This window comes from Ochotona princeps, chromosome 15 (genome assembly GCF_030435755.1).
Source record: "Ochotona princeps isolate mOchPri1 chromosome 15, mOchPri1.hap1, whole genome shotgun sequence".
In the NCBI taxonomy this organism is placed as follows: Eukaryota; Metazoa; Chordata; class Mammalia; order Lagomorpha; family Ochotonidae; genus Ochotona; species Ochotona princeps.
The window spans coordinates 17,419,946-17,447,402 of record NC_080846.1 but is presented as its reverse complement, the minus strand read 5'-3'; the positions used below and the strand labels follow the sequence as shown (position 1 = coordinate 17,447,402).

At 55.2% G+C, this 27,457-nt stretch overlaps 2 protein-coding genes across 8 annotated transcripts; one reads left to right on the top strand and one right to left on the bottom strand.

Moving 5' to 3' along the window:
* Positions 1-1,739: 1,739 nt before the first annotated feature.
* DCTN2 (dynactin subunit 2) lies at positions 1,740-15,816 on the top strand. Its single transcript, XM_004582953.4, has 14 exons — positions 1,740-1,917; positions 2,722-2,790; positions 11,448-11,544; positions 11,727-11,788; positions 11,910-12,008; positions 12,315-12,475; positions 12,658-12,805; positions 13,072-13,137; positions 13,365-13,403; positions 13,583-13,660; positions 13,752-13,823; positions 13,999-14,101; positions 14,561-14,652; positions 15,366-15,816. Exons 1-14 carry the CDS (start codon positions 1,882-1,884, stop codon positions 15,450-15,452), a joined length of 1,209 nt encoding a protein of 402 aa, XP_004583010.2. The 5' UTR covers positions 1,740-1,881; the 3' UTR covers positions 15,453-15,816.
* A 146-nt stretch (positions 15,817-15,962) lies between these two features.
* MBD6 (methyl-CpG binding domain protein 6) lies at positions 15,963-25,071 on the bottom strand. 7 transcript variants are annotated; one of them, XR_009246754.1, is made up of 14 exons: positions 22,798-23,082; positions 21,805-21,868; positions 21,526-21,662; positions 21,176-21,278; positions 20,892-21,054; positions 19,624-20,664; positions 18,830-19,491; positions 18,389-18,542; positions 18,078-18,247; positions 17,541-17,957; positions 17,383-17,450; positions 17,083-17,146; positions 16,430-16,923; positions 15,963-16,178 (listed from the first exon to the last, which is right to left on the bottom strand). XR_009246754.1 is itself a non-coding variant. In XM_058673627.1 (13 exons), exons 3-13 carry the CDS (start codon positions 21,636-21,638, stop codon positions 16,849-16,851), a joined length of 3,030 nt encoding a protein of 1,009 aa, XP_058529610.1. In that variant the 5' UTR covers positions 21,639-21,662; positions 21,805-21,868; positions 24,736-25,071; the 3' UTR covers positions 15,963-16,848. The 7 variants fall into 7 exon arrangements, 6 of the variants coding, with proteins under 6 accessions (XP_058529610.1, XP_004583007.2, XP_004583006.2 ...); XM_058673627.1 differs by lacking the exon at positions 22,798-23,082 and adding an exon at positions 24,736-25,071 and having other exon boundaries at positions 15,963-16,923; XM_004582950.3 differs by having other exon boundaries at positions 15,963-16,923; positions 17,383-17,435; positions 17,541-17,954; positions 22,798-23,111.
* Between the last annotated feature and the right edge of the window lie 2,386 nt (positions 25,072-27,457).

Genomic DNA, 27,457 nt, shown 5'->3' with positions numbered 1-27,457 from the left:
GGATTGGGGTTGGGCTGGAGGTTGGCAGGAGTCAGCATCCGGAAAACAGGTGGTGGTGATGGGAGCGGGTGGGTGGGAAAGGCTGCAGGGGTGGGTAAACACCTACATCCGAGCTTCAGCCAGGTTTGGGCACCTCTAAGAGAGTGTACTTCCTGTCCTGTTACCTGTGAATAGTCTCAGCACCCCAGCCCAGTTCTCAGGCCTTTCTCTTCTAATGTTCTCCATTTACTGGTAAACAGTTTCAAAATAATAATAATAAAAATCCAGAGATGCCTCATCTCTTCATCCCCTTGAGTCAGACTCCTGCAACAGCCCGTGAGCAGAATCACAGAAGCACTGGGAAGCTGGCTGAATTGATTTCTTTTCTCCCATGTCACAGGCCTCGGCTGTCCAAGAGCAGATTCCACTGAGGCTCTAGGCCAAGGGAGGGGCAAGATGGTGGGAGAAGGAAGAGAGGACTGGTTGGTAGGACGCCAGGGGAAAGGGTGAGAGGCTGGTGGCCTGGCTGCACACACTCAATTGAGCTGACGGCTCTTCCCCTATACCTCCTCCACCCCATCTTACGTATTAAGGCACCTGAAGGAAAGGAGTCCTGTCCAAGGAACTGACTAGAAGGGCAGCAGGACCCGGGAGAAGGAAGTGGAGGCTTGGGCAGGAGCCAGGGGCAAGAAGGACAATGAGTTCTGAATCTAGTCACTCGGGTTTGGCACCATTTCTAAGAGGCTGCAGCATCTGGCAAGTTCAGGAAACATCTCAGGGGCTGCAAGGTGGTATCCTTAGGAGCCAAAGGGTTTCCACATGGTTAGTCCATGGAGGGTCACCAGGCAGGTGCTCAGACCTTCAAGGACAAGGTGGAGTTTCTCCGAGTTCTTCACTTGTTACAGTTCAAAGGTCTGTCTGAAAATTTTGAGAGCCTGCCCTTCCTACATTGTTTTTGTAATCGAACAGATGTAATTATTAAACGGTAAAATAAGAGATTGTAATTTCTCTTCGTAATGTTCTTAGTAAAATCAAAACACATAATGTGTAGCCTTGAAAAAAAGGTTTGTTGTTTTCATTTTATTGGACTGTGAAATTCAAAAGTCCCGGAACTACGGGCCAAGTGACTAAGAACACAGTGTACAGATACACACCAAGGCCCCACTAATCTTAAGAATTAACGCAGGACTTGCCAGATTTGAAATCGTTTCAAAAAGTTTTTTTTTTTCCTAAAAAAAAAAAAGGTTAAATTTGAATGTCAGATATACTAATTTTTCTGTGTGCATCAATATTTGGCATGGCCTATACTCTACAAAAACAAAACACAAATAACCCATTATTTATCTGACATTCTCATTTAACCGTTTGCCCCGCAGTTTTCCTGGCCCGTCCTAACTGGGGAAGTTGGCTTTACTTTTCCAATCATAATATGCCTCTCGTTAATGTTTCTGAAGCCCAGGCTATGCTGTAACAGCAGGCTTAGCTCTGCGATGTTATCTAGTCACTTAATTTCTGGGAACCTAACTCCCACTTTCAATGAGAAACCAAAAGGAGCTGTGGAATGGAATGCCCCAAGCGGCCTCAAGGCTATTCCCCACCCAAGCTCCCGCCAACCAAGACTACACATCCCACAATCCCAGGCGGCGGTCCCGGGCCATTACCTCATGGCCTAGCCTCACTTTCGCCAATCCCGGCTTCTCCAGGGGTGTGGTCTCGGACTCTGTTCTCGCGACTTTTGTTTTACCCCTCTGCTGTGCTACTCTTGTCGCGAGATTTCGGGCGCCTCTGCCGCTCCCTGGGCCGCCGCCTTAACCTGGGACGCAAACCTAGCCTTTCCCCTAGCCGGTCACCCACCCCGGCTTCACCGAGGCCCCGCTCCCCCATCTCCGCCTCGCCGCCGCCATGGCGGACCCTAAATACGCCGACCTTCCCGGCATTGTGAGTACAGGGCTGCCTCGGTTTCCCCAGGACCTCTGTCCCAATCTCCCAGGGACGACCCCCTCCCCCCCCGCAACAGAAATTGCCGCGACCCCTCCCGCATGCAGCCCCTCCTCCGCCGCCCAGAGCTCCCCGGCTGCGCCCCTCGGGCCGGCCGCCTTACCTTCTGGACGATTCTGAGCCGGGCTGGGCCAGGCCTGGCTGTTGCACCAGCCACCAGGCCCCCTTGCCGGCTAACGCTGGTGTCTGAACCACTTGTGCCCTTGTATTTTCACCATCTGTGTCCACACCTCCAGTGCCGTCCCAAGTGCCCCCCAGAAGCTCCTCTTCCCTGTACCCGACGCACACCAGGCCAGTTGGGATGGTCATCAACCGGCCAAGAGAGAGGCTACTGGGGTAGTCCCTGTTCTTGTGCCAGAGGGGGAGGTCTGGCCTTCCGGAAACCTGTACCCCCGTCCCCATGTGCTGGGCTGCTCGCCTTTTGGGTCTTAGGATGGGGATTAGGGCACAGGACCTTGTAGGCACATGTCCTGAGTCACTCTAACCCTTGTGTCTTGTGTCGGGATAGTGATGTCCTGACCTGCTTCTGACATGGTGGTTGTCAAGGCTGCCCCCCCACCCACCCACAGATCCTGAGTAACATCTTTGTTATGACTTACCCTAATGGGCAGATTGAGGAGGAAGGACCGGGTTCTAATCCCACAGCCTGCCTTCTCCATGGGCTTGTTGAGGGGCGGGGGAAGAGGAGGTGTCAGGTGGGGGTGCTGGGTAGTAAGGCTGGGCGCTCATTGCTTCTGCCCACAGGCCAGGAATGAGCCGGATGTTTATGAAACCAGCGACCTCCCTGAGGATGACCAAGCCGAGTTTGATGCGGTAAGACACTGTGCTGCCTCAGGACTCTCTCTTGAAGCCCCGAGACAGATCCTTCCCCTTGAATGACGAGCCACAGTAATAAGGGGGTATGCCAACCCCAGCCTGGATGGTATGGAGGCTGCACAGGTGGAACAGCAATGCCAGGAAGCAGAGTTCAGCCAATAGGAGTACAGCTTTCCCAAGACCTGTTTGCATAGCCCTGATCCTTGGGCTTTCAGATACTGCCAACAGAAAGAGCTCAGAAACTAGTTCCATTTGACACTGGCAACCAAGTTCAGGCCCTGGGTTCCCACCCACGGCAATTAGCACTTGGCATAAAGAAATTAGGGCTTTTCTTGCATGTTCCTCAGGATCCTACCGAGAACTAGACCTTGATGTGTAGAGAAATACTTTCTTATGTGAGCACGCAGTGGCTATTGGATAAGGAGTCAGGGAGTTATTTGAAGGTGTCAGATAAAGGACATGATCAGAACAAAATAAATATTTCAGATTAGCAGAAGAGAGGCTGAAGGAGCTCTACCAGATCTAAGAACTCTGAAGAGGAAGGAACCAGCAGTGGATACATTTTTAACCATGAGGAAAACCGTTTCTTGGTTTGTTTTGTTTTTTTGAGAAAATGTGAATATTATGGCTGCACAGTGGCTCAGCAGGCTAATCCTTCTCCTGCAGCACTGGCATCCCGCATGAGCACCAGTTGTAGTGCCGGCTGCTCCACTTTTCATCCAGCTCTCTGCTGGTGGCCTTGAAAAGCAGTGGAGGATGGCCAGAAGCCTTAGGAATCTGTGCCCATCTGGGAGACCTGGAGGAAGCTCACGGCTCCTGGCTTTGAACTGGCCCAGCTCTGGCCATTGCAGCTATTTGGGGAGTGAGCTAGCAGATGAAGGATGTCTCCCTCTGTCTTTCTTTCTCTCTGTAAATCTGCCTCTCCAATAAAAATAAATCCTTTAAAAAGTGAATATGAAAATATGAAAGGGAAAGGATATGAAAGGCAGAAGATAATTTTTTTATGTGAAAGAAAGAGAAATAACTGTTTGCTAGTTCATTCCTTAAGTATGCAGTAGCTGGGGCTGGACCAGGCTGAAGCCAGGACCCAGGAGCTCAGACTGGGTCCCTCCCGGGAATGGCAGGGAACCAACTGCTGCAGCCATCACCTGCTGCCTCCACGGTGTACATTTACAGAGAGCTTCCCTCAAGAGCAGAGCAGGGACTGAAGTCCAGGCCCTGCCACTCAGGATGCCAGTGACCCAGTGCCATCTTAACTGCTGCTGCACTGAGCACCTGCCCCAGGGAAGCCATTCAACATCATGGATTGAATGTGCTTATTCTGGGTGGGGTTTTCCTTGCTATGCAGAGGAAGAAATGCCCCTGTCATAGAGCCCACAACTGAGGGAAGCATTGAAGTGAATCCAGGAAACCTATGGAGGAGAAACCAAGGTAGAGTGAGTGAAAATCAGTTCAGTAAAAACTGTGTATATAAGAACCCAGGGGAACAAAGATCTATGAGTGTTTCTTAGGATGTTTTAGATTCTTGTGTTTGCAAAGAGAACTTAGTGGGGGCATATTGGGAGTGTGAGAGTTCAATAAAGGTGTGACCAGGAGTCCCTGAGAAGAGGCTTGGTAGGCATGTCTGTAAGTCCTGTGGCGCTCTCTGTGGGGCTGGTTAGTTTTGGGGAATGCTGGTTGCTGGCTTACAGCATATGACTTGGCGTACTCATTTATTTGATTCCCTGATGTGGAAGTGCTTCCTACATTGTGGATAACACCTCCCCCCTCCTATGTCTCTCAGTGATGTGTTCCTTGTGGCTTCTGTACTTGCTAGCATGTCAAGTCTGTCCCCTAAGCTTAAGTATCTGGAGAGAACGCAGCTGAAGTTATTGCCTAAGGATCTGCGTGTGCACCTGTCCCTTACGGGGTGTGTAGCTGTCGCTGCTGCTTCTGTTCTCTGAGAACTGAGAGACCTCCCTATGCTAGCACAGCTCAGATACTGTACAGTTCCATCCAGGCCTCTGCCTGTAAAACAGCCTACCTTCATGGTAAGGTAGTGAATGGAGCTCTGTCCCTTTGTGGGTGATTCTGATACAAACAATTCACTTTTTGAAACAACAAAAATTACATTGTAGTTTTTTCTTTAGAAGACCCTGCACTATCCCTTAATAAAAAGCAAAATGATGGCTTTTTTTTTTCTTTTTTGGGGGGGGAGGGGTTGGAAGGATCTGAATGTGCAACTCCTAACTAGTGGTCTCCCGGCATTGAGCTCGAGCAGCCAATATGAGTTGTGTCTAGCTGGGGTGCTGCCGGGGAGAGAAGGTAGTGTGCAGACTCATTTCCTGGAGCTTGGGGCTCAGGATGCCAGGGACTCCTGGGAGCTCAGGGTTACATGCTAGAGAAGTGAAGCTGCCTCCCCCATCAAAGCTCAGCAGACTGACTCTGCTCCCCAGGAATGAGCTGGAGCCGCTGGGAACGCTTCTGCCACTTCAGGGAGCCCATGGGCTAAGATGTTTCCTGGTGTCAGCTAACAGCTCCAGCCCTGCACATCCCACTGGGTCCTTGGAGGGCTGCTTTCGGGAAATGGGCTGAGTAATGGCCCTGCTGCTGCACTCCTGCTGCAGTTGATGGAGCTAACTAAGCGAGCTGTATGCAGAAGGCGATCAGGAGGCAGCCATGGCCTGGGTTCTCACCGCCAGCCTGGCTCATTACTCCCTTCCCTCAGTGACAGTGCACACCACTGATCCTGTGGCTAGCCCCGTGATATTTTCTGTCACCTCCTGGATGCAATAGCATTCTCTGCCTTCATCTCCAGAGACTTTCAACCTTGGTTTTGTTAGCCTTGAAAATACATAGCTTATGCACACAGAACCAGAGACACAAGGCTGGGTGGTAAAAGGTCCCTTTGCTTTTGACTGGCCACCTCGGGGGAACTGCTAGAGGGCATCTGATGTTTTACTGGAAGTCACAGTCAAGTAGTGTTGATCCTGCCTGGCTTATAGCCTGCTGTGGAGAAATTGGGCAGCGGAAGGAAATCATGTCCTCTGAAGTCTCCTTGAAGATCTTAATGGCCAATTTAAGTTAAGCTCACACGTTTGGAAACCTGTTGTGGGGAGGATGGGTGAGGAAAGCAGCAGAGGATTGCATTCTGCTAAAGATATTTGGATTTTCTCTGTTGTCCCTGTAAAAGTTAGCAGGAGGGAAGCCATGCAGGCTGGCCCTGGCCCCTCCTATGGGGTGACCTCTGTTCAGCCGAGACTCTCCTGGGGTTGGCTACGGCAACACATTGTGGAGAGACTTGACTTAGAATGTCCCACATGGACTGCCTTCCCCTCCCTAGGGTCAGTGAGAGATCCTGCTCATGGTGTTGAAACTAGGAGTGAGAGACGGGAACGCTGAAAGCCTTACTAGGAGCAGGATTTTGTTTCTGCCTTCACGGCATGCCTCTGCAGTACCAGGCGAGAGGTGGCTTCGCGTCCTCTGGCAGGCTCCCATTCTCCAAAAGGTGGATGCTGCAGGCCGCCCTCCAGCCTCAAGGCTTAGAATGTCACAGATGCTTGATTATGTTCCTTGACTGTTGGCACTTGAACTTACCAGAATTTTTCCTGATGCTTCCCCCATCCTCCCTCCTCACTACCTTGCCTGGACACTAGTTTGCACAAGTAAGATCATTCAATGCTTCTTCTCTGCATGTTTTTTTTTTTTTTTTTTCATCTACCATCTTGCATGCAATGCTCTGCCACTGTGCTGTTGCTGTTGTAGCTGTTTGTTTTAAATTCCATTCAGTCCTCAGCTGGGTCACTGAGTTGGCCTGGTGGCCTTAAGATTAAAAACATGACTGTAACCCATAAACCATTGTCTTTTTCCCTGGCGAGGTCTGCAGAATAAAACTGTCCAGCAGAGGATGGGCTGGAAACACGGAGGCCGTGAAGCTTTGGACAGGAGGGGCTTAGGGGCCAGAGTCAGAGGAGGCTGCCGTTCTCCTCAGACTGAGTTGGAACTGGGAGATTTTTATGGAAAGACTTTGAGCCATTCTGAATAAGGGTGGAGAACCAGGGGAACAGCCACAGGCCTCACGGCTTAGTTGTATGTGGATTATCCCCAGGAAAAAAAAGAAAAAAAAAAGAAAAGAAAACTTACAATAATCTCCCGTGCTAAGTAAACCTTTAGAGAAAAGCCAGTGGGATGGGAGGGAGCGATTAGGTGCATCTTTCGGATAATAATTTGGGTTCTTGGTGCTTTGGCGAGTCTTCGTGTTTCTACACCCTCTTTGGAAAGGGATGGATGGGTGATGAACATCACATTGGTTCATCCTGGACAGAGGTGTCCTGCAGCCCTCTCTGCCCTCCTGTCCCCTTGGTTGCTGTGTTGGTGTGGAGCCTCAGTAGGCCCAGGGAATGGTACTTGCCTCCTCTCTTGTCTCGCTTAGAGCCTCAAGGTTGGCTCTCTGAGGCAGTCACACAGCCCAACAAGCCTGGCGAGTCCTGGGAGTCCCTTAGGGAGAGGGTCTGGGAGTCCCATGCCAGGTAAGCCAGTTTCCAGGTTCGGGGCACATGAAATATTCTGGCCAAGGTGAATGTGGTGTGCCAGGTTTCCAATGTGACTGTTTCAATCCAGGTTACAAGGATTATGCCAAAAATCTCATCCTTCAACTCATTGCATGGGACAAATCTGGAGGGGATGGTGTAAATTATTTGCAAACTAATATTCCACTTTTCCTTTTCAACTCTCCCATTCCACTCATTCCTCATGATTTTCTTTTAAAGATCTATTTGTATTTGATTTATCTGAAAAGCAGAATAACAGGAGAGAGCGAGTGAGTGTCCATTGACTTACGCATCCCCCCAGTATCCACCACAAGGCAGGTCTAGGCCAGGCTGAGACCAGAAGCAGGAACTCCTTCCTGGTCCCACATGGGAGTGGCAGGGGTCCAGGCACTTAAGTTCCATTCTGCCGCCTTCTCAAGCTCTTTCGTAAAAAGCTGAACCAGAAGCATAGTAGCCTGGACTCCAAATCAGCACTGCAGTATGGGATGTGGGTGTCACGAGCAGTGGCTTTTCTTACTACCTTGCAATACCATCATCATTCCTCCTGATTTAAACAGGTTTATATCACCAGTACACTTTGTCCCTCTCTCCTTGAGTTTCCCTCAGACTGGTTTTAGCATGGTACAAGGCAGAGAAAGATATAAGGTATAGTTTGTATACTTCCCTCATCTATGCATTTATGCATTCGTAGCCCACTCTGCAAAGGCCTACTTTCCTAACCCAGAGCACCTGGAGTCACGTCTTCCATGGGCTAAACGAGGAGTCTTATCTGAGCTTGATGCTGCTGATGTCAGCCAGGACATGGAGGGATTGAAGGACAGGTGCATCTGGCTGAAATCTTGGGAAGGTTAAGCACCTGTTGTCATCCCACCATATTTTCATATCTGTGCAACCATCCTCAACCCTTCATGGGTCCATCTACCCATCATCAGAGCTCCTGGGAAGGCCAGGTTCACAGCTGGATTTCCCCTCCTGGCAGCCAGCTCTAAGTCATACTCTCCCCCACGTCCACCCTGCAGGGCCTGTGACTGGGACCAGAGGGTCAAAGAAATCTTTCTCACTTGGCCTAGTAGCTGTGAGTCTTGGTGGCTGGGGGTTCTGTGTGCAAGCCCATGGTGCAGAACTGCTCTAGGCCCCAGAAGCTGCAGGCTGACTTCTCAGCCACACGGGGTGGCCAGCCACTAACACTCCAGGCTGTGGGAGGGACCAGGATATACCTTGCCTCCCTTCTGGCAGCAGGCACTGTGAACAGGGCTAGTGTTATGACTTCCTGTTTCCTTGGACTCACTGCCTGCACCTGACATACTCTGCCTAACCTCAAGTCCTGGCTGACCACTCACGTTGGCACCAGCATTGTGACTGATGAACTTTTACAATGAGAGAGACCAGGAGACAGACAGACGTGGGCCATGAGCTAGTAAAGACAACTCCCCATTAAGAATGGGGGGCCATCCATCAGCTGCTGTAGATCCTCAGAAGCTCCTTAACTGCTGCCTCGGATCCTGCCACTTCCACACCCTCCTCCCTGCTCTGCCCTCTCTGCCCACCCTTTACATTCTGTAACACTGGCTTGGAACCTTTAACCCACCCCCTCATCCCCCACATGGCTTCTGGAGGTGGCGAAGCTCCATGACATCCTCACCACCCAAGAGCAAAGGGGTCTCATGTGCACCTTTCCCTTGGAGGATATGGTGGTCCTCCCCACCCGCCCCCCAAATTTGGCTAGGCTTCCCTGGGGCCCTGTGATGCAGTGTGTTTGAAGACTGTCATGTAGTGCATGTGACAATTTGCTAATAACAATTTTGTCTTTTTTTTCCCCCTCCCTTGTCCCCATTCCCTCTCTTTTTAACTCTTTTGATTTTCTCACCTCTGGGGAAACCTCAAGGAGCTGGTAAGAAGCCTGACCTTCTGTCTGCTGTGGAATGGGGTGTGCTGTGATGGGCAGTGATTGCTTTGTCCCTGCGTCTACTAAATCTGTCCTCCTTCTCTTCAGCCCCACCCCCACTGACCACCTTTCTCTTCCTCACATGTCACCATAGTGATATTGCCACAACCCGCACCCCTGTTCTTCACGACCCTGAGGGTTAAATGCCCCCAGACGATTAGAACATACTGATCCCATGATTCTTCCAAGGCCATAGCCTCCAAGAGGCCCCAGATGCCAGCGACAGGAAGGCTCCTGGCCCAGGTCATATTCCTGCTGCAGGGAACTGTGGGATGATTTGTCCCTCCATGCAACTCTCCAGACCCTGAGACTTACCCAGTAGGGCCCTAAATACAGAAGACAATAGGTTCTAATGTGCACGAGGACTTAACAAATGGTAGCTATGAGTAGCTTATTTCTTTTCTTGCTCTGTAGGTTATGCCTCTTGTTCCTCTTTTTTAAGATGATTGAAAGGAAAAATAAAATAGTTCCGCCTCATTCACTTTGACAGACTGTCAAAGGGAGAAGGTGCATGTTCTCCAGTGTGATTTTTGGTTTATGTTTGTTTGTTTTAATTTGAAAGGCAGATTTAGAGAGGAGAGACTGAAAGATCTTCTATCCACTGGTTTGTTCCCCAAATGGCTGCAGTGGCTGGACCTAAGCCAATCCAGAGGCAGGAGCCTCCTCTGGGTCTTTCATGCCAGTGCAGTGTTCTAAAGCATTGGACCATCCTCCGCTGCCCTTCTAGGCTATAAGCAGGGAGCTGGATGGAAGTAGAGCAGCCAGGACAGGAGCTGGTGCCCAGTGTGACTTCTTAGGGCTGCCTCTGCTGAACCTGAGTCGGCTGTCAGCACTGGACAGATGGCAGAGAGCATATATCAGAACATTCCAGAGAAGGTTACAGAGGTGATCCCTGGCACTCAAATGGCTCTTCCCTAGGCACCTGCCCATGGACATTGAGCCCTTTTGTTTCCCCTTGATCTGTAGCTCCTGTCCTTCTGCCCAGCAGTTTCCCAGGAAGAGGTGAAGGTCAAAGTTTGTGTTCCTTCCTCTCCCCTCTCCTTGCTGCTTTTGGGAGCTGCCAGGCACTTGGTCTCTTCTGCAGCCAATAGCAGAGCACAGTTGCAGGACTGGGCTGCCTCCTCTGAACTGCGCGCTCTCCATGGTGGACCTCTGGCACCCTGCCTCCTGGATGGCCACACACAGGTCAAGTCTCAGGCTTGGCTCAGCTTAAAACCAGCTGGTTTCTGGCCCTAGCCCCAGACAGCTCAGTCAGACTCCACAGAGGTGGCCCCAGGCCTAAGTGATTCCAACGTGTTGCCGGAGGTGTAAGCATTGTCCAAGGTGCAGGAAGGAAAATCCATTCACCTTTCCCCATGGAGGTCTACACTTGAACGTTTCCTGAGGAGGAGGACCACTTTGCTGCAGGTTTTAGGCTGCAGTCTCTTGATTCTGTGCTCTGTGTGTAGAGGAGCTTCTGGGCTAAATGCCAGCAGAGGCTGAGGGAAAAAGCAGGTGTAGCAGCTGTTCCATGAAGAGGAGCTAGGCCGACTCCAGTATAATGCCTGGCCAGGAGTGCTCTGGGCCAGCAGATGTCATTTGCTGTGTGGCTCCTAAGACTTCCCTTAAGAAATTCAGGAAACCCTGGCCTTTTCCTCGCTGCTAAGGTCTCCAGCTTCACGGCAGCATGGGAGCCAGGCCTCTAGTCAGGCCTTCTGTATCTAAGCTGGGGCCTTCCCTTCAGCAGGTTTAAAACCCTGTTAGTCACCCTCAGAACTAGTGGCCTGTCTGCCTGCCTTCTTTCCCCTCCAGCAAGGACAGGAGGCGAGCTGTAAAACAGACTTGCTCAGCAGGCATGAAGACTGACTTTTGGGAAGGGGAGGTTACAAGAGGTCAGGATGGTTTCTTGCCTTGACTGCATGGTGTGTGCCCGCCAGCTGGGAGGGGACGGGGGAAGGTTTATGTACAGAGTGGGTGGGGAGATTATGCTGCCTCTGTTCCAGCTTGAATCAGGGTGTTAATATTTATACAACTGAGGCTCCAAATTTACCAGGAAGCTTCAGTTTCCTAGGCTGAGCCCGGGTTGGCACCTTTGAATGTCGCCACCCTTTTCCCTTACTAAAACCGAGCCTGGTCTCCTAAAGGTTCAGAGAAAGGGGTGGGATGAGTTCACCCGTGGCCTGAACTACCTGTTCCTGCAGGAGGAACTGACAAGCACAAGTGTGGAACACATCATCGTTAATCCCAATGCTGCCTATGACAAGTTCAAGGACAAGAGAGTGGGGACGAAGGGGCTCGGTGAGGCTGGGCTGGGCTGGGAGTCAGGGTTGGGGGTGGGGGCAGGCTGGAGGACTTCTGTCCTCAGGGCTTGTCGCCTTGGATGCTGAGAAAAGGTTCCCCCCACCACCACCTTGGAAATCTTGGTGGGAGTCCTCCCATTGGCAATCCTAGCCAGCTCAGGTGTCTCTTTTTCTTGACAGATTTCTCAGATCGTATTGGGAAAACCAAGAGGACAGGCTATGAGTCTGGAGAATATGAGATGGTTTGTAGCATGGGTGCTGATGGGCATGGGTGTCGGCCTCCAAGAAAGGGGCTGCAGGGTGCAGAGGAGACCCTGAGGGCCCTGTGAAGAGAGCCATGACATGACTCTATCCTTCCTCTAGCTTGGAGAAGGCCTGGGAGTGAAGGAGACACCCCAGCAGAAGTATCAGCGGCTCCTGCATGAGGTCCAGGAGCTGACAGCGGAAGTGGAGAAGATCAAGGTAACTGTCCACTCTCTGCTGTGTCCAGTGTGGCCTGGGAGGCTCTCCCTACCACACACAGTCCCGACCAGACCCAGAAACTCCTTGAGCTCCTGGAGGAGGGGGCCAACGTTTCTGTAGTTGGGGAATACACAGGAGTCTACACTGAGTATGGCAGGCAGGCAGGCAGGCAGGCAGGCAGGCAGGCTCCCGTGCAAAGACTGTACCAATGACTCCCCACCACAACTTTGTCAGAGGGTCTCAATCCATTTCTTCTTTTCCCAATTCACTCTTGCTTCCTCCACTGTCTGTCTCTTTTCATGCCAGACCACAGTGAAGGAGTCAGCCACAGAGGAGAAGCTGACCCCCGTGGTCCTGGCCAAACAGCTGGCAGCCCTGAAACAGCAGCTGGTTGCCTCCCACCTGGAGAAGCTGCTGGGACCAGACGCTGCAATCAACCTTACTGACCCTGATGGAGCCCTGGCAAAGTGGGTACCCACTTGTGTTGGAAAAAATCACTGCCCATAGGGGTCATGGAGCGACCTAGCCAGCCACGGGCAGGGGACTTGAGAGGAAAGGGAATCTGGCTGTTCCCTTACCTTGCCTGTCAGAAGGGATTCCCACTGGTCCCCATCTGCCAGGGTTATCCTTACTCGGTCTCCTACCCCAGGCGCCTGCTGCTGCAGCTGGAGGCCACTAAGAACAGCAAAGGGAGCTCGGGATGCAAGGGGGCTGGCAGCACCTCCACAGACAGCAGCCTTGTCACCTACGAACTCCATTCTCGGCCTGAGCAGGACAAGTTCTCTCAAGCCGCAAAAGTAAGACACTGACGCAGCACTAGCAGGAGGCAGGCCTGGCCTGCTGATGGGGTGGGGCCAGTTGGGAGGGCCTCGCATTCTTCCTGAGGTCCCTCTTTGCATTGCCCTCACCTGTCTATGCTCAGGGAAGCTTCTTCGGTGGTGGCAGGGATGTGTTCCAGGAAAGGAGTCCCTCGGGTTGGAGGGGAGTGGAGCTGGGAGGATGGTGTACAGCGAGGAGCAGCCTTGGGGAGGCAGATGGCCCATCTTCCCCTTTCTTCCCCGAGGTTGCAGAACTTGAGAGGCGCCTGACTGAGCTGGAGGCCACTGTTCGCTGTGACCAGGATGCCCAGGTCAGGTGCTCTCTTAGCCTTAGTATGAGCCTCAGGTCCTGCAACCTGAGCCCTGAAGGCTGCAGCTTTAGCTGGGGGGTGGGACCGGGGGTGGGACCGAGAAGGGAAAGGGCTCGCATCACAGAGTTCAGCCAGTGGGTTTCTAGTGCCAAGCAGGAATGATGGGAGGGGGTGAGAATCATGGGCAAGCCTAAGGATCACTGATTTCTTCCCTCCTTTCCTCCTAGAACCCCCTTTCTGCAGGTCTGCAGGGAACCTGTCTGATGGTAAGTTGGAGAGAAACCAGATGCTTGGATTTTACCCAGCGATGTGGGGGTACTGGATTTCCTTTGAGTATTACTGCTGAGTCCATAGTGGTCCATGAACACTGGTGGATTATGGCAGGCCTCTCCTTCTCTGGGCCCTCCCCTCCATTATGCTTGTCCCCCTGACCTCACACCCCCAGGAGACTGTAGAGCTGCTACAGGCCAAGGTGAACGCCCTGGATCTTGCGGTTTTGGACCAAGTAGAAGCTCGACTACAGGTATGAAAGCAAAGAGCAGACTGGACTGGGGATAGCTTAAGAGTCAGAGCCCAGAAGCCCTGAGCATCAACCTTAAAATCTGTGCTTTCAGAGTGTCCTGGGGAAAGTGAATGAGATCGCCAAGCATAAAGCCTCTGTAGAGGATGCGGACACACAGAGCAAGGTCAGGACACCATCCTGGCAACACAGCCCTTGCTGCTGCCTCCCTCAAATCTGCAGGGGCCTGTCTTTGAAGTCCTTGCTGACTGTGGGTGTGGGATCAGTGTTGATCACCCCATCAGGACATCCTTCACCGGCTGCCTTGGCCATGCCCTCTGGGCCCTCTCGTACTGCTGCAGGTGCACCAGCTGTATGAAACCATCCAGCGCTGGAGCCCCATCGCCTCAACCCTCCCGGAACTAGTGCAGAGGCTCATCAGCATCAAGCAGCTGCACGAGCAAGGTGGGAGGCTGGGTGTCAGGTTGCAAGGGGTGCTGAGGATTGGAGCTATTTCTTCTCCCTCAGGGCCTTGATCCTTTTTTTTTTTTTTTTTTAAGATTTATTTATTTTTGTTACAAAGTCAGATATACAGAGAGGAGAGACAGAGAGGAAGATCTTCTATCCGATGATTCACTCTCCAAGTGACCTCAACGGCCGGTGCTGCGCCTATCCGAAGCCGGGAACCTGGAACATCTTCTGGGTCTCCCACACAGGTGCAGGGTCCCAAATCTTTGGGCCGTCCTCGACTGCTTTCCCAGGCCACAAGCAGGGAGCTGGATGGGAAGTGGAGCTGCCAGGATTAGAACCGGTGTCCATATGGGATCCCTGGGTGTTCAAGGCGGGGACTTTAGCTGCTAAGCAACGCCACTGGGCCTGGGGCCTTGATTGTAATTTCAAAGCTTTTTGTTTTTTTCTTTGTAGCCATGCAGTTTGGTCAGCTTCTGACACACTTGGATACCACTCAGCAGATGATTGCCAGTTCTCTCAAAGACAATACCACCCTCCTGACCCAGGTGCGTGTCCCACTAGCAAACGTTTGCCTTTCTCCCGCACATCTTGGCGAAGCTGCCTAGCTTCAGTTTGTGGGCCCTGCTTTAGCGCATTATGTGGCCTGCTGGTGTGGCAGGCGCTTAGCTTGGGTCTCCACGCTCAGTGTTCGTGGGGTCTTTCCCAGCTTGTTAACCTGTGAACCTCCCATCTTTCCACCTGGAAATTTCCCCCTCCCTGAGTTACACAGATGAAGATAAATGATGCTGGCGAACTTCATTCATTCCTTTGGCAGTGCACACAAGTCCTGTATCAATTGTAGACACTGTTCTCAGTATTGGAGGGAACGTTAAAGTCAAGAGACCAGAATCACAGAACCATCAAAGTAAACGAATGTGTATATATAAATGTATGTTCTCTCACGCACACATCTCAGAAAACATTTTGTGTATTTTCTTTTTCTAAAATTTTGAACCAAGCCCGTATTTCCTCAAATTCCTTTGTGGTTCTTATATGAAACAGATGAAAGAACTTTCAGAACTTGTCTGCTTCAGAGTCAGGCCCGGAATTCCTGCGTCCCGCCTGCCTGGCCGACTCAAAGGGGTGGGCCCATGGGCTCCTAGTGGCAGTTAGAAAGCCATGTAGGTGTCCCTGTCTGGGGCCCACAGCGCTGCTTCCATTCCTGGTCTTTACCCAGATGAGCACCCGGACTTGACAAAACTTTTGTACCCCCTTATAGGTGCAGACAACCATGCGTGAGAACTTGGCCACAGTTGAGGGCAACTTTGCCAGCATTGACGAACGGATGAAGAAGCTGGGGAAGTGAGCACCCTGGGCAGATGGAGAACGGAAATCCCAGCCCCTCTGAACTGTTAACACCTCCCATGGATTTCCCTCTCACCTCAACTCTCGCAACCCCTTTCTGTTTGACACTGGGAGCGAGGGCTCTTGCATGTGGGGTCTACACACTTCCCCTAATGAATAGAGTGGTAGCTGGGGGAGGGGGTATTCAATGGTGGTCTCCCCATGGGCCCAGAGGATTAAGGACACAGGCCTAGCCCCACACCAGCTCCTGTTCAGTACTACTTGGCCTGATGTGGGGATCGCAGGACTCCTGTCTTCCAGCAGTTTCTGTGGCTGACTGTAATCCTGTACATCAGATTCCGACCATTAAATGCTATTGTACTCTGTGTGGCCCCTCGTTATTTCCTTGGCGAGAGGTGACATGGAACACACCGCTGTCCATCTGCATACTTTGTAGTAGAGGAGTTAAGTGGTAATGTGTTCTCAACCAAAGAACTCAATAAAAGAATGAATACAGAGCCAGAGCCAGAGCCAGAGTTTCAAAATATTCTCATCTGTTAAATTAAGTGTCTCCCATAGAAAAGCAGTGGAGGCCCCACAGGGCAAGTACAAAACAGAATTAAAACTCCCAAGGGTCTTGTCTTTACAAAAGAAAAGGCAGGAGGCAGCCCCTGGACAGCTGGTCGTGCTGGCCGCTCCGGTTGGACCACGTTGCATAATCCTCAGTCGCATCATCATCACAATGTCTCTGAGCGTTTTGATGGGGGGGAGAAGGGGTAGTGTAGTGTGTATGGGAGGAAAGACCCAGAGGGCTCTTTGCCCCCTTACCCCCTTTCCGTGTCCCAGAAGAAAGTCGAGGGGACCTGGCTACACCCTGAAACGAGGCCATGTGTTTCAAACCTGGGGATGGGGAAGAGGGGCCTGTGCTTGGAGCAACCTGAGCCAGACGCAGAGGGCATTGGAGAGGGGAGGGGATGCATGATGCTTATTGCTTTGTACCTTTCACTGGGAAGGAGGGCAGCAGCCAACAGTAGCTCACAGGTTTGTAAACTGAGCCTGCTGGCTTCAAGGGAGGCAATGAAGTCGAATTAAATATAAAAGAATTATTTGTGCAAAAATAACTTAAAACAAATAAAAGACCTGGGGAAGGGGGTGTCCCCCTTAGCGCCTGGTGGGGAACGGGCCTTACACCACCCCCCAGGCCTTTTCAGTGACATGGCTTTGGGGGCGAGGGGGAGCTTCCCTACCCCCTGCAATGGCTCAGGATGGGATTGTAGAAGAAGGGGTTGCATTTGTGCTCTGAGTGGGGAGTCATGCCCCCACCCACTGTCCACAGGTGCAGGTGGCTGGCAGGGGCTCCCAAGGCTCAGCACTCAGCTCTCCCCAGTCAGGGTCAAATCCAGCTCCAGGTATGGCTGCTATGGGGCCAGTTTCCTCCTCTTGTTTTTGGCAGGACGGCCAGGGCGGGCCCGGGGAGGCAGAGGGACAGCCGTCTATACGAGAGGGGAAGTTGAAAGAAGGGACCAATCAGCTGGGTGTCAGGAAGTCCTTTATTTTCTCCCCATTCCTAGTAACCACCTTGCCCCCTGCTTCACCCCTTATCTACCTCCCTCCCCACGCACCCCCACGCACGTGTACACATACACACTTACTCTGGTTGTGGGGCTGGGTTCCAAGGTGACGTCCTGGCGGGAGCTATTGCTATTCCGGGTAGGGCTGCAATAAGGGGGCACAGATGATCAGGAACAGCTCCCCAAGCACCAGGAGACTTGCAGGAGTTTGGGTGGGAAACTTTCTCTATTTGAATAGTAAAGGCACAATATCCTTATTCATATTTAAACAAACATATACCCTTTTAGAAAACCAAACCACATTTTTTTTGGGGGGGAGGGTTATATCCTTAATCCCAACAAGTAGGCAAAGGCAAAAAGTGTGGGGGGCACAACACTCACTTGTATTTTCTCCTCCGGCCACGACGAGACTTTCTGACTATCCCTGGGGGTACCTGAGAAAGGATGGGCTGTGTGTATGGGACAAGTTAGCAAAAGGTGCCGAGAACCAGCCTTCCCTTGAAGCCCTGGAGCCCAGTGCTCCATCGTACAGCTCTCACCTTCAGGTCCTCAGAATGCGGTCCCGGAGGGGGTGGGTCCTTGGGCTCAGCACCCCCTTCAGCCAGCTCCCCATTGTGCTGCCAGTGGTGGGTCCTCCGTGGGGACCGTTCCATTTGTCCATTGAAGCCACCACGTGTCCCCCACTTGAGGGCCAATCGGCCAGGCTCTCGTCGGCTGCCAGGCTTTCGACCCCGGCCTGGCCTGGCCTCACCATTAATGCCCCTAAGTCCCCCTCCTCCCCTCCGGCCCCGTTTCCCTGACCCCCTCCCAGTGAGCAGCTCAGGGACTGGGGGGTCGGGAGAACCGTGGGGTGGGGCTAAGGCACTGAGGGGAGGCCGGGCAGGCTCCGGTTCCAGGGCTGATGTGGGGCTCTCAGAGGGCAGACAGGGGGCTTCTGGCTGCTCTGGAGGAATCTGCTGGCAAATAAATAGGAGCTTGGTCAGCCTCCAAGGCAGCCCCCGTGCCAGGATAACTCAGCCTTCCTTCCTGGCTAAGGTAGCAGTTCTCTCCCTGTGAGTACCTACCCACACCCTTACCTGGAGACTCTGTAGCAGGCAGGCCAGGGGACTAGAAGTCTCTGGGAGGGGTGGAGGAGCTCCCCCTCCAGGGAGGAGCTGCAGCCCCAGCTGGCCAGAGAGAAGGGAGCCAGGAGGCTGCAGCAGGCTGGGGAGGGGTCCAGGGCTGCTGGTGAGTGAGGACAGGTCACCTGCAAGGAAGCCGGACGTCAGGGTTGCCCTTGGCAAGCCCAGCAGACTGCCCAGACGGTCACCCACCTCCAGCAGAGGCCTTCTCTGCCTCCACTCCCCATCTTTCCTACAGACCTTTCACCTCCAGGGTGTTCACTCACCCAGCAGGCTGGCACTCAGCAGAGGGCTAAGGAGTTGGGGAGGTCTCCCTGAGTTGGAGGGGGCCTTGCCCAGAGAGGAGGCCCCCGGGTCAGTAGTTGCCGTGGTGACACTGGAGGTAGGTGGTCCAGGTTGGGGGGCACTCAGGACACAGGGCTAAGGAGAGAGAATCCTCAGAGCACTTAAATGAATCAAGTGCTTGTGGGTCCCTATCTGGTGCTTCCACATACCCGAGCTAGCTGAAGCTTCTGGGAAGCAAGACCGTGTTTATTAAACACAGACAAGGTTCATGCAGCCACACTACCCCAGCCAAGAACTCCCCAAGTGCCTCACCCCCCGCCCCACAAGAGCCAGACAGGAAACTGAATGCCCTGGATTCCCAGCTCCCAACTTTCGATCCCACCTCTGGTTCTGTCCCACCCACTGGCCTGCAGCATCCTCACCTGGGGAGGTGTCCCGGACGAGGGATCCAGGCTGGCAGCCAGCAGCGCAGAATTTAAAGCTATGAGGGTAGGGGGTGCTGAGAGTGGGGGGAACAGTAAAGGGGGTAGGTCTCCCAAACCTGAAAATGGCTCCCCACTTGGACCTCCTGCTCCCTCTGCAGATCCCTCCCCATCCCCAGCTGGGGGGCCCAGGGCCAGCAGGGGCAGGAAAGAGGCCAGCAGGTTGCTAGGGGGTGCTGAAGAGGGTGGAAGAAGGTCAGATGGGGGTGGTGGAAGCAAAGAGGCCACCAAAAGCGAAGGCCCTTCGGGCTCGCCTGGGGCGAGAGGGGGACCGGGTCCCCCTGGTGGGGGCAGCAGGGGCTCAGGGGGAGGCTGGCCGCCTCCACCCGCCAGCACACCAAACAGACTGTGGCTGAGCAATGGAGAAGGCGGAGGCTGCCCCAGACTCAGGGGGAGGGGCAAGGCCCCCAGCACCCCAGGAAAGCCGGCTCCACTCAGCGCCAGGCCCTGCTCAGGGCTGGGGAAGGGGAAAGCTTCCCCTCCGGCCAGAGGTGGTGGAGGGCAGGTCGGGCCTGCCCCCAACCCCAGCCCTTCTGGTGGGCTTTGAAGCACAGGGCTGGGCACCACGGGGGCTTTGGAGGCAGCTGGTGGGGCAGGGGGACCTGTCAAAGAAGGGAGAGAGTGAGCTCTAATGAGGTCTTTTCTCCCAGCATTCCCTCCAAGCTATACCCCCCATCCTCCAGCTGGCCCCGCCTCCCTGCCCTCTACCCCCCACTGCTGCTGCTCTCACATACCTGGCACACTGCTGAGGCTGCCACTGGTAGTCCCAGGCAGGGAGGGCTGGATGGGATGCCTGGGCTGGGGGGAGCTCCCTGAGGAGAGGGTTGGGGGAGGAGGAAGGTGTGCATCTGACCCCAAAAGGTTAAAGCTTCCATCAGAATGGGAAGGGCCAGGGGTGGGGAGTCCCAGCAGGGACAGCACAGAAGGGAGAATTGGCTGGGATGGTTCTGGGAGAGGAAAGGCTTGGGGCACAGGAGCAGGGGCCCGAGGGCGACTTCGCCTAAGGGTCTGAGGGCCTCCCCCTTCTAACAATCGCAGTACGGTAGGGGGGCGCCGGGGACAACGCTGAGAGGGACAGGGCGATGCAGAGTGGGAAGTGGAGGGCACCTGGGCACGGGGCCTTCGGCCCTGTAAAGTGCTGGGAAGGGGGGACAGGGGCTGCTGTGCCTTGGCCGCTGCACAGAGGAGGCTGCTAGCAAGGAAAGAGGGCGCCCCAGGCCCCTCCACTGTGGGGGCCGGTCCCAGGACCAGGGGCAGGTGCATAGTGGCTGAAGACACTGGTGGCTGAGTGGCAGGACAGAGGGGACCAGTGGGGACAGGGAGGTTATTGCTCGGGGGCAGGGAAGGGGGCGTTAAGGCATCACTACAATGGAAAAGAGGAGGGTCTGAAGGTGGTGAGGAGGAGGCGTGGGGGGCTGGGGGAGAGCCTAGGTCGGAGGGCACCAGGCTGGATCGTAGGGAGGCCCCCCAGTTGTAGGAGGGGGCATTGAGACTGATGGCAGGAGGAGGCGGTGGGGCTGGGGAAGGGGCATTGCCCCTGGGTAGAAAACAGGGGCTGCTGCTACCCCCAGAGGGTACTGGGTCAGGAAGCCTAGGTGGTGGGAAAAGCCCCCCAGGGCCTGCTAGAGGGGGGAATGGCTGAGGAGCTGAAGGTGGTTCAGGGGGCAGGGAGCCAGGGGCCCCATTGAGTGGAGTAGTTGCAACTCGACAGGAAGGGTGGGCAGAGGGGGGCCCTGGGGACACAGTGTGGAACAACTGGGGGCTCGCTCCCTCTCCTGCAACAGAAGAGAAATGCTGGGTCAGCTGGAGGAACCCCTTCTCTGATTCTTTTGTTTTTTCCAGTCCCATCTTCCACCAAGTTCCCAAACTCTCCATTTCCCCAGAAGCCCCTCACCCACCCACCCTTCTCCCTGGGCTCCCAGAGTTCCCTGCTCCCCTCTCCCCCTACCACCCAGAGCCCCTGGGTTGCCCCAAATCTTCAGCCAAGTGGCAGAACCCTCACCAGGAGAAGAGTGTGAGCAGGTGGTCTCCATGCTGCGGTACAGGGTTGCCATGGCAACAGCTTTCCGCCGGTGGTTGCACAGCTTGGTCATGTCCTCCTCGGATGCTGGCCCCACCCCAGCCCCACCCGGGGTTACCAGGGCCAAAGGGTCAAAGTTGAAAACCTATAAGGTAGAAGGCACAGACAGGGCCGTGGAGGGGTGGAAGCATGAGAAGGATTGGCACTTGCATGCAGTCCTCTGGCTCAGCACTGTGCTCTCCGGGCAGCCCTGCAGCTCTGCTGACCTTGGGGAGGTTGAGTGGACATTCCAGCCCGCACTTGCAGGTCCCATCGCTGAGGAGGTAGCTCCGGGTTTGCTCCAAGGAAGACAGCTCTGTGCCACTCGGGCTGCGAGGAGACAAGGTCAGGGGCCTGAAGTTAGTGGACAGTGAATCAGCAAATCCTTCTGAGGGACCGACACCAGGCTACGGATCTTCCTAAGAACGGCAGAAAAGGGGAAGGTGGAGCCCAAGGCCCAGGGGCCACAGACAACCCACAGATGGAAGAAAGAAGGTGAAGTATAGGAGAGCAACAGGGGGCAAGGCACTGCGGGCAGCTGCAGGGACAGAGGCCAGAGGGCTTGAGAAAGCCATACCTGATATAGAGCACAGCACCCTCTCGCACACAGCGCTGCCAGCCGATGGGGACAGATGTGGCCCCAGGGCCCCCAGCTCTGTCTGCTCCACTGCTCTCATTGCCCCCATTCATTGTGTGTAGTCAGCTCCCGCGTGCCTGGTAATATACACATTCGTGTGGGCATGCGGACGACCCAACCAAGCTGGGTACCCCAGGGAGGGAGTGGCAAAAGGGATCCCCTCAGAGTGACTGGAAGGAGAATGGAGAGGGATCCTCCACCGTGCCACACCATGGCTACCTGAACATGTCTGCAAACATTGTGGGGTCCAGTCCAAAGCCGGGGCCGCCAGCTTAGCCCACACCTGCAACACAAGGAGTGCCACCAGACTGTCAGGAGGCTGCCCCACAGCCCACAAGAGGCCTGGACACCATGCAGTCACACCTCGTAAGATCTCAGGAACTGCTGGCTGAGGAGGCCACAAGTGTACAGGCCCAGGGCCCTGAAAGGCTGTCTCTGACCCGCAGCCCTGAACCTAGACACCCCAAGTGCAAGCCCCTCTTTGTCCCATTGGGGGCAAGAGACTTCAACTAGGAGTATGGGCAAATTCCCACCATACCAGACCATTAAGATGACTCCCAGAGTGTCTGGCCCCTACTGTTCCCTCCTCAAGAAAGATCATATAGAAAACACAGGCTACCCAGCAGGTCACCAGCCAGTGGCCCAACTGCCTGCTGTAGTGGTCTCAGCAGAAGCACCCACCCCACCTCTGGGGTTGATTCCATCAGCCACCCGCTGATGTGGTGCATTCGGGTCTTCTCCTAGGATCTCAACACACTACGAATTTTCCTTCAAGCCTCCCACCCCAGCGGCATCAGATTAGTCCCCCAAGCGGGTCTCTCCGGATGTGTGCGGACGCCTCTCCAACCTGCAAGGCCCCTCCCCGGCCTCACCATCGTTCACACGCCACACGGGCGGCTTCCAAACTTTCCCTCTCATAACAAGGCGCCCTGTCACCCCGACGGCTTCCCTCAGCTCGGGGAGGAGGGGAAGGCGCATGAAGTAGGAAGGAACTTGGGGAGAGGGCGGGCGGAGGGTGGGCGAAACACAGAGGGGAGGGAGGTGAGGAAGGCACAAGTCAGGCAGTGAGAGGGAGGAACGGCAGGGGCAGGTGAGGGCGGGGGAGTGGGGATGGGGCCGGGGAAAGGGGCCCAGAGGACGCCAAGGGGGCAGAGGGGAGGGACGCGAGGGGAGGGGGAGGGGCGGGGTGGGGGGGCCGGGCCCCGCACTCACCGCGGCCCATGGTTCGGCCGGCCCCGCCCTGCGCAGTCACGGCCCAGAGGGTGAGTGGGAGGGGGTGGGAGGAGGGTCGGTGGAGCCCGAGCCTCCGGTACGGCCCCGGCCGGTCCTAGTAGGAAGCGCCGCCGCCGCCGCCGCCGCCGCCGCGGATCACCGAGCGGCCTCCCGCGCATGCGCCATGGGGGCCAGGGGCAGCCCTGGGGATTCCGTTCCCAGAAGGCACCGCGCAGCCTGCCGCCGCCGCCGCCGTCGCTGCCGCCACCACCGCAGCCGCCGCTGTAGCCGCCGCCGCCGCCCGGACGGGAGAGGGGCGGGGCCGGGCCCCCGCCCAGCGGACAGCGACGAGCCAACAGGAGGGGCCGCAGTGCGCATGCGAGAGCGCGCCTACCCCTCCCCCACAACCCCCCATTAATCCCCAAGAGAACAAACACCCCACGCGCTCCCCCCTCGCGCGCCCGACCGCCGCGGAAGGATCTGCGTCTCTGCCCAAGCCACTGGTGGCCAATCCGGGCGCTCCCTGGGGAGGGGCCCCTGCCAATGCCACAATCTGTTGGGGTTGCGGAGGGGTGGGGGGGAGCCAAGAATGTTGGGTCCGGGAGGGGCCGGCCCCAAAAGATGAAAGTCGCGACTTGCCCTGCCCCGCCCCGCCCCACCGGCTCCCCGGGTGCTGTGCTGGGACTTGACCCGCCTCCCCCAGGTCAGCGTGTCACAACACGACCCCGGCCTGTCAAGTCACATGACCTAGGCCTGTCACTGACAACCTGGTCCGTCTTTAGCCCAGGAGAGACCATCTGGTCTCACCCGCCCCCCACCTCCCCTGAGAGGGAAGGAAGTGGAGTCTGCAGCGTCCGAGCCGAGGACCTGTCACCGCCACGGCAGCCTGGTGACAGTCTTCCCGCGCCAGCCAAACTCTGGCTGCCCCGTGAGGGTATGACAGGACATGAGCAGGCCACCCCATGGCCTCTAGTTTCATGGCACCAGAATAAAAAAAGAAAACAAAAGTTTTCCATTTTGCCTGGCGCTTTTTTACTTTGAAGCTGCCTCCAAGTTCAAAGGTCTCTCATTGTACCATCACAATACATTATATCTGCAATTCACCAACAGCGCGACCCACAAGAACGGCCTCGAGAGTCAGGGGTTAGAAAGGGAGAGCTTGAGGCTAGGAGCTGAGATTCCCGAACACCGTCAGTCCACCTCAACCCCAGTGTCCTCAAGTTCACGCACATGTCCCAGGCAACAGGGCTCATGATCCCCCAACACCCAGAAGCCTGCATCCAGCCCCTCACAGCGGGGACTCGCTATCTGCGAGGGAAAGGCTCTTGGGTGTCGGGTGACTGGCATAAGAACACCATAGGGGACACGGAAGCGGGGCCGTGGGTTGGGAAAGGGGTGGATTCTGACAGGCGGGGGATTTGCCTTAAACTAAAAGTCAAAGGCATTCAAAGAAGCAGGAAGTGCCTACCCAGGGCCTCGGCCCCTTTTTTGGGGGGGAACATGAGAAGGCTAAAAAAGAGAGCTCTTTAAGGCAAGACGTCGTCGAGCTGGTGGAGGGATGCAAACTTTAACAGAACGGAGGGTCCAAAGGCCTTCACGAGGAGACCCTGAGGAAAACGGGGATCCCTCATGCAAAAGGAAAACCGAGGGGGTGTTCATGCCAGGTGGGCGAAATAGCAGCTCCCGGGGCACCGAAGCCGCAGGGAGGCCCCACAAGGAGGCCTCGCAAAGGCCGCGGTCGGTAGCCGTTGGGCCGTCGGTTGCGGGAGCCGGAGCCCCGCCCTCTCCCCTCTCCCCCACCCCCCGGACCTCCCACCACCCCTGTGGTCCCCTGCGCGTGCGCGGGCAGACACCGGTTGCCAAACATTGCATCATCCCCGCCCCCCTTCCCTCCCCTCCCCTCCGCCACACTCCCCTCCGCGCGCGCGCATGACTCACCCACCGCCTCCGCGAAGCCTCGTGACCCACAGCTACTTCCGGGTCCGACGCGACATCGACCTCCAAGCGAGAGGGCGCGAGATGGGCGGTGCCAAGAGACTCCTGAGTGGCGGAGGAGAGGGACGAGGCGGGGCCAATGCCTTCGTGCCGCTTTCCGATTGATGGTTTTCTAGAACCCGCCCCTGAGCGGGGGGGCAGACTGCTGGTAAAAGACCGCTGCTGGGCGCTCCCGAGGTCAGAGGCCTGAGTCTTAGACACAAGAGTATATGATGTTGAAGATGAGCGGGTGGCAGCGACAGAGCCAAAATCAGAGCCGGGACCTGAGGAGAGAGGCGAGTACTGCTCCTTCATGTACCTTTACCCTTATGTCTACGCCAGCGCCGCTTGTCTCCTCATAATTGGGGCGTCCACTCTTTAGGCTGTGGCCCCACCCTGCCACAGTGTAGTTAGGGACCCCACGACGGAGGGGGGAGGGAAGGAGGGATGGGAAGAATCGTTTATTCTCGAATGGTGCTCACAGACCCCTTTTCCTTAGACGACAGCGTCGCACCACCGACCACCACCACCGCCCACCACCGTCCACCACCGTGGGCACTACTCCGCGCTTCTGGGCGGAGGGACCCCGGCTGACGTGCTCTCCCGTAGTCCCGACTTGAGGCCACCAGGCTGAGCCTGTCGGGTGGGAGGCGGGACTGGACACACAACCCCGTCCTCCCGCCCCCCCCCCCCGGGCCTTGTCCGCCGCTTTGCCACTAGCGGCATTCCCCCCGCCCCACCCTCAGCCCTGCGTCTGGCGCACTGCCTGGGCGGCCGGCCTGGCCACATTGGTAGATGGAGCCCTCAGGGGGCCGATATAGCCTTGGGGGAAAGGGGTGCACGTGCACAGGGCGCAGAGATGGGCCTTCCTTTTCCCCTCGAGGTTTCTTCCGCACAAGAGAGCAGCCTGGGTCCAGTGAGGGAGGCCATTTGGGTCCTCCTCTGGGGATTGGAACCTCCATCTTTTTTCCATCCCGTCTTCCCGCTGCCTGTGTAACCATTGCATCAGGCCAGCCCCCTGTTTGGCTCTTAAGGCCTCTGGCCCGAGGTTTCTCTGCTGATGAAAGCGGCTTCCCACACATGCTGCAAGGCGAGGGAGGCTTCCCCAGAGAGCACAGCCCTGCAGAGAAACACCCAGGACGAGATTGCATCTGCAGTCCCCAGGGAGAGGCCGCGCTCTACCTCTGGGCTTGGTGGTTTATCCATTCACATGTAGTAAATGAGCACCTACTGTGTGCCACAGTTTGGGGTGCTGGGCACATCACAGCTGTGTGCTTCAGCGGAAGGAATGAACAAGTCTTCATGCCAGGAAGAAAAGCAAGGGGAGAAAGGTGTGGAGAATGGTCACGGCGAGGGGCTGCAATTTTATATCGGGTAGGGTAGGCAGGAGTGACCTTCAAGTGACATTTCAATGAAAAGATCAGAATGGAAGCAAGGCAGTAAATCCTGCATCAGACATGTGGGAGAGCTTTCCAGGAGGGACTACCAGAGCAGAGGGCTGCAGCTGGCATCCCAGGCCAGTGAGCTGGGCTAAAGGGAAAAGGAGTGGACAGGGGAAAAACCAGGGGCAAGAAAGGAAGGCACCATGATGGGCCTTGTAAGCTGCTTTGAGGATGGTAGCATTTTAGTGGGCATGGAGTAGGAAGTCACTGGAGTACAGAGCAATGGCCCACGTTTTTAACACCCATCTGGCAGCTTATTTTTGTGAGGTAGCAAGCTCAGAAGAAACAGACCTGCAGATCAAGAGGCTTTTGTAATAACCCTGGGAGAGCAAATCAATCCGTACTGGAAACAATGGACTTGGTGGAAAATACATTTTTTTTTTGTTTTTTAAAGATTAATTCAGGGAGTCCGGCACGATAGCCTAGCAGCTAAAGTCTTCATATTGCACGTGCCGGGATCCCATACAGGCACCAGTTTGTATCCCAGCAGCCCGCTTTCCATCCAGCTCCCTGCTTGTGGCCTAGGAAAGCAGTAGAAGATAGTCCAAAGTCTTGGGACCCTGCACCCATGTGGAAGACCCGGAAGAAGCTCCTGGCTCTTGGATTCAGATCAGATGGAAAGTTTCCAACTACTAGTTCATTCCCCAGATGGCTGCAAGTTAGGCAGAAGCTAGGATCCAGAAGTGCCATTCAGGTCTCCTACGAGGGCTCAGGGGCCCACACATGGGGGTCACTCTCTGCTGCTATTCCCAGGCCAGTAGCAGGGAGATGGTTTGGAAGTGGAGCAGCCGGGACATGAACTGGCATGCAATGGATGTCAGCCGTGTGAGCATTGGCTTTACCCAGTACACCATGTCCCAGATATTTTTTTATCGGAGAGTCAGATTTACAGATATTCCATCCACGGTTCCTTCCCCAAATGGCCACAACCACTGAGGCTGATCAGGGGCCAGGAGCTTCTTCATGTCTCCCACATGGCTCCATGGCTGCAGGGTCCTGAGGACTTGAGCCATCCTCTGCTGCTTTCCTAACCCATGGGCAGGGAGCTGGATGGGAAGTGGAGCAGCTGTGATTCCAACTGGCTCCCATATGGGATACAGGCAACACAGGCTGGGAATTAGCCTGTGAGCCACTGTACCAGTCCCTCCCTCACCCCAGTCTTCTTCGGGAGTGCTTTTATGTTTGGTTGTGGAGTGTGAGGAGAGAGGAATTGGGGAGCATGTTAAGGTTTTTCACTTAATAGA

Excerpts from the sequence above, each read along its gene's own strand:
- DCTN2 (XM_004582953.4), top strand. The coding sequence starts at position 1,882 with ATGGCGGACCCTAAATACGCCGACCTTCCCGGCATT. Across the intron at positions 12,806-13,071 it reads AGTTCTCTCAAGCCGCAAAA|GTTGCAGAACTTGAGAGGCG; the intron begins GTAAGACACTGA and ends TTCTTCCCCGAG. Across the intron at positions 13,404-13,582 it reads TGCAGGGAACCTGTCTGATG|GAGACTGTAGAGCTGCTACA; the intron begins GTAAGTTGGAGA and ends TCACACCCCCAG.
- MBD6 (XM_058673627.1), bottom strand. The coding sequence starts at position 21,638 with ATGAATGGGGGCAATGAGAGCAGTGGAGCAGACAGAGCTGGGGGCCCT. Across the intron at positions 21,279-21,525 it reads GGTGCTGTGCTCTATATCAG|CCCGAGTGGCACAGAGCTGT; the intron begins GTATGGCTTTCT and ends GTCTCCTCGCAG. Across the intron at positions 16,924-17,082 it reads AACCCAGCCCCACAACCAGA|ACGGCTGTCCCTCTGCCTCC; the intron begins GTAAGTGTGTAT and ends CCTCTCGTATAG.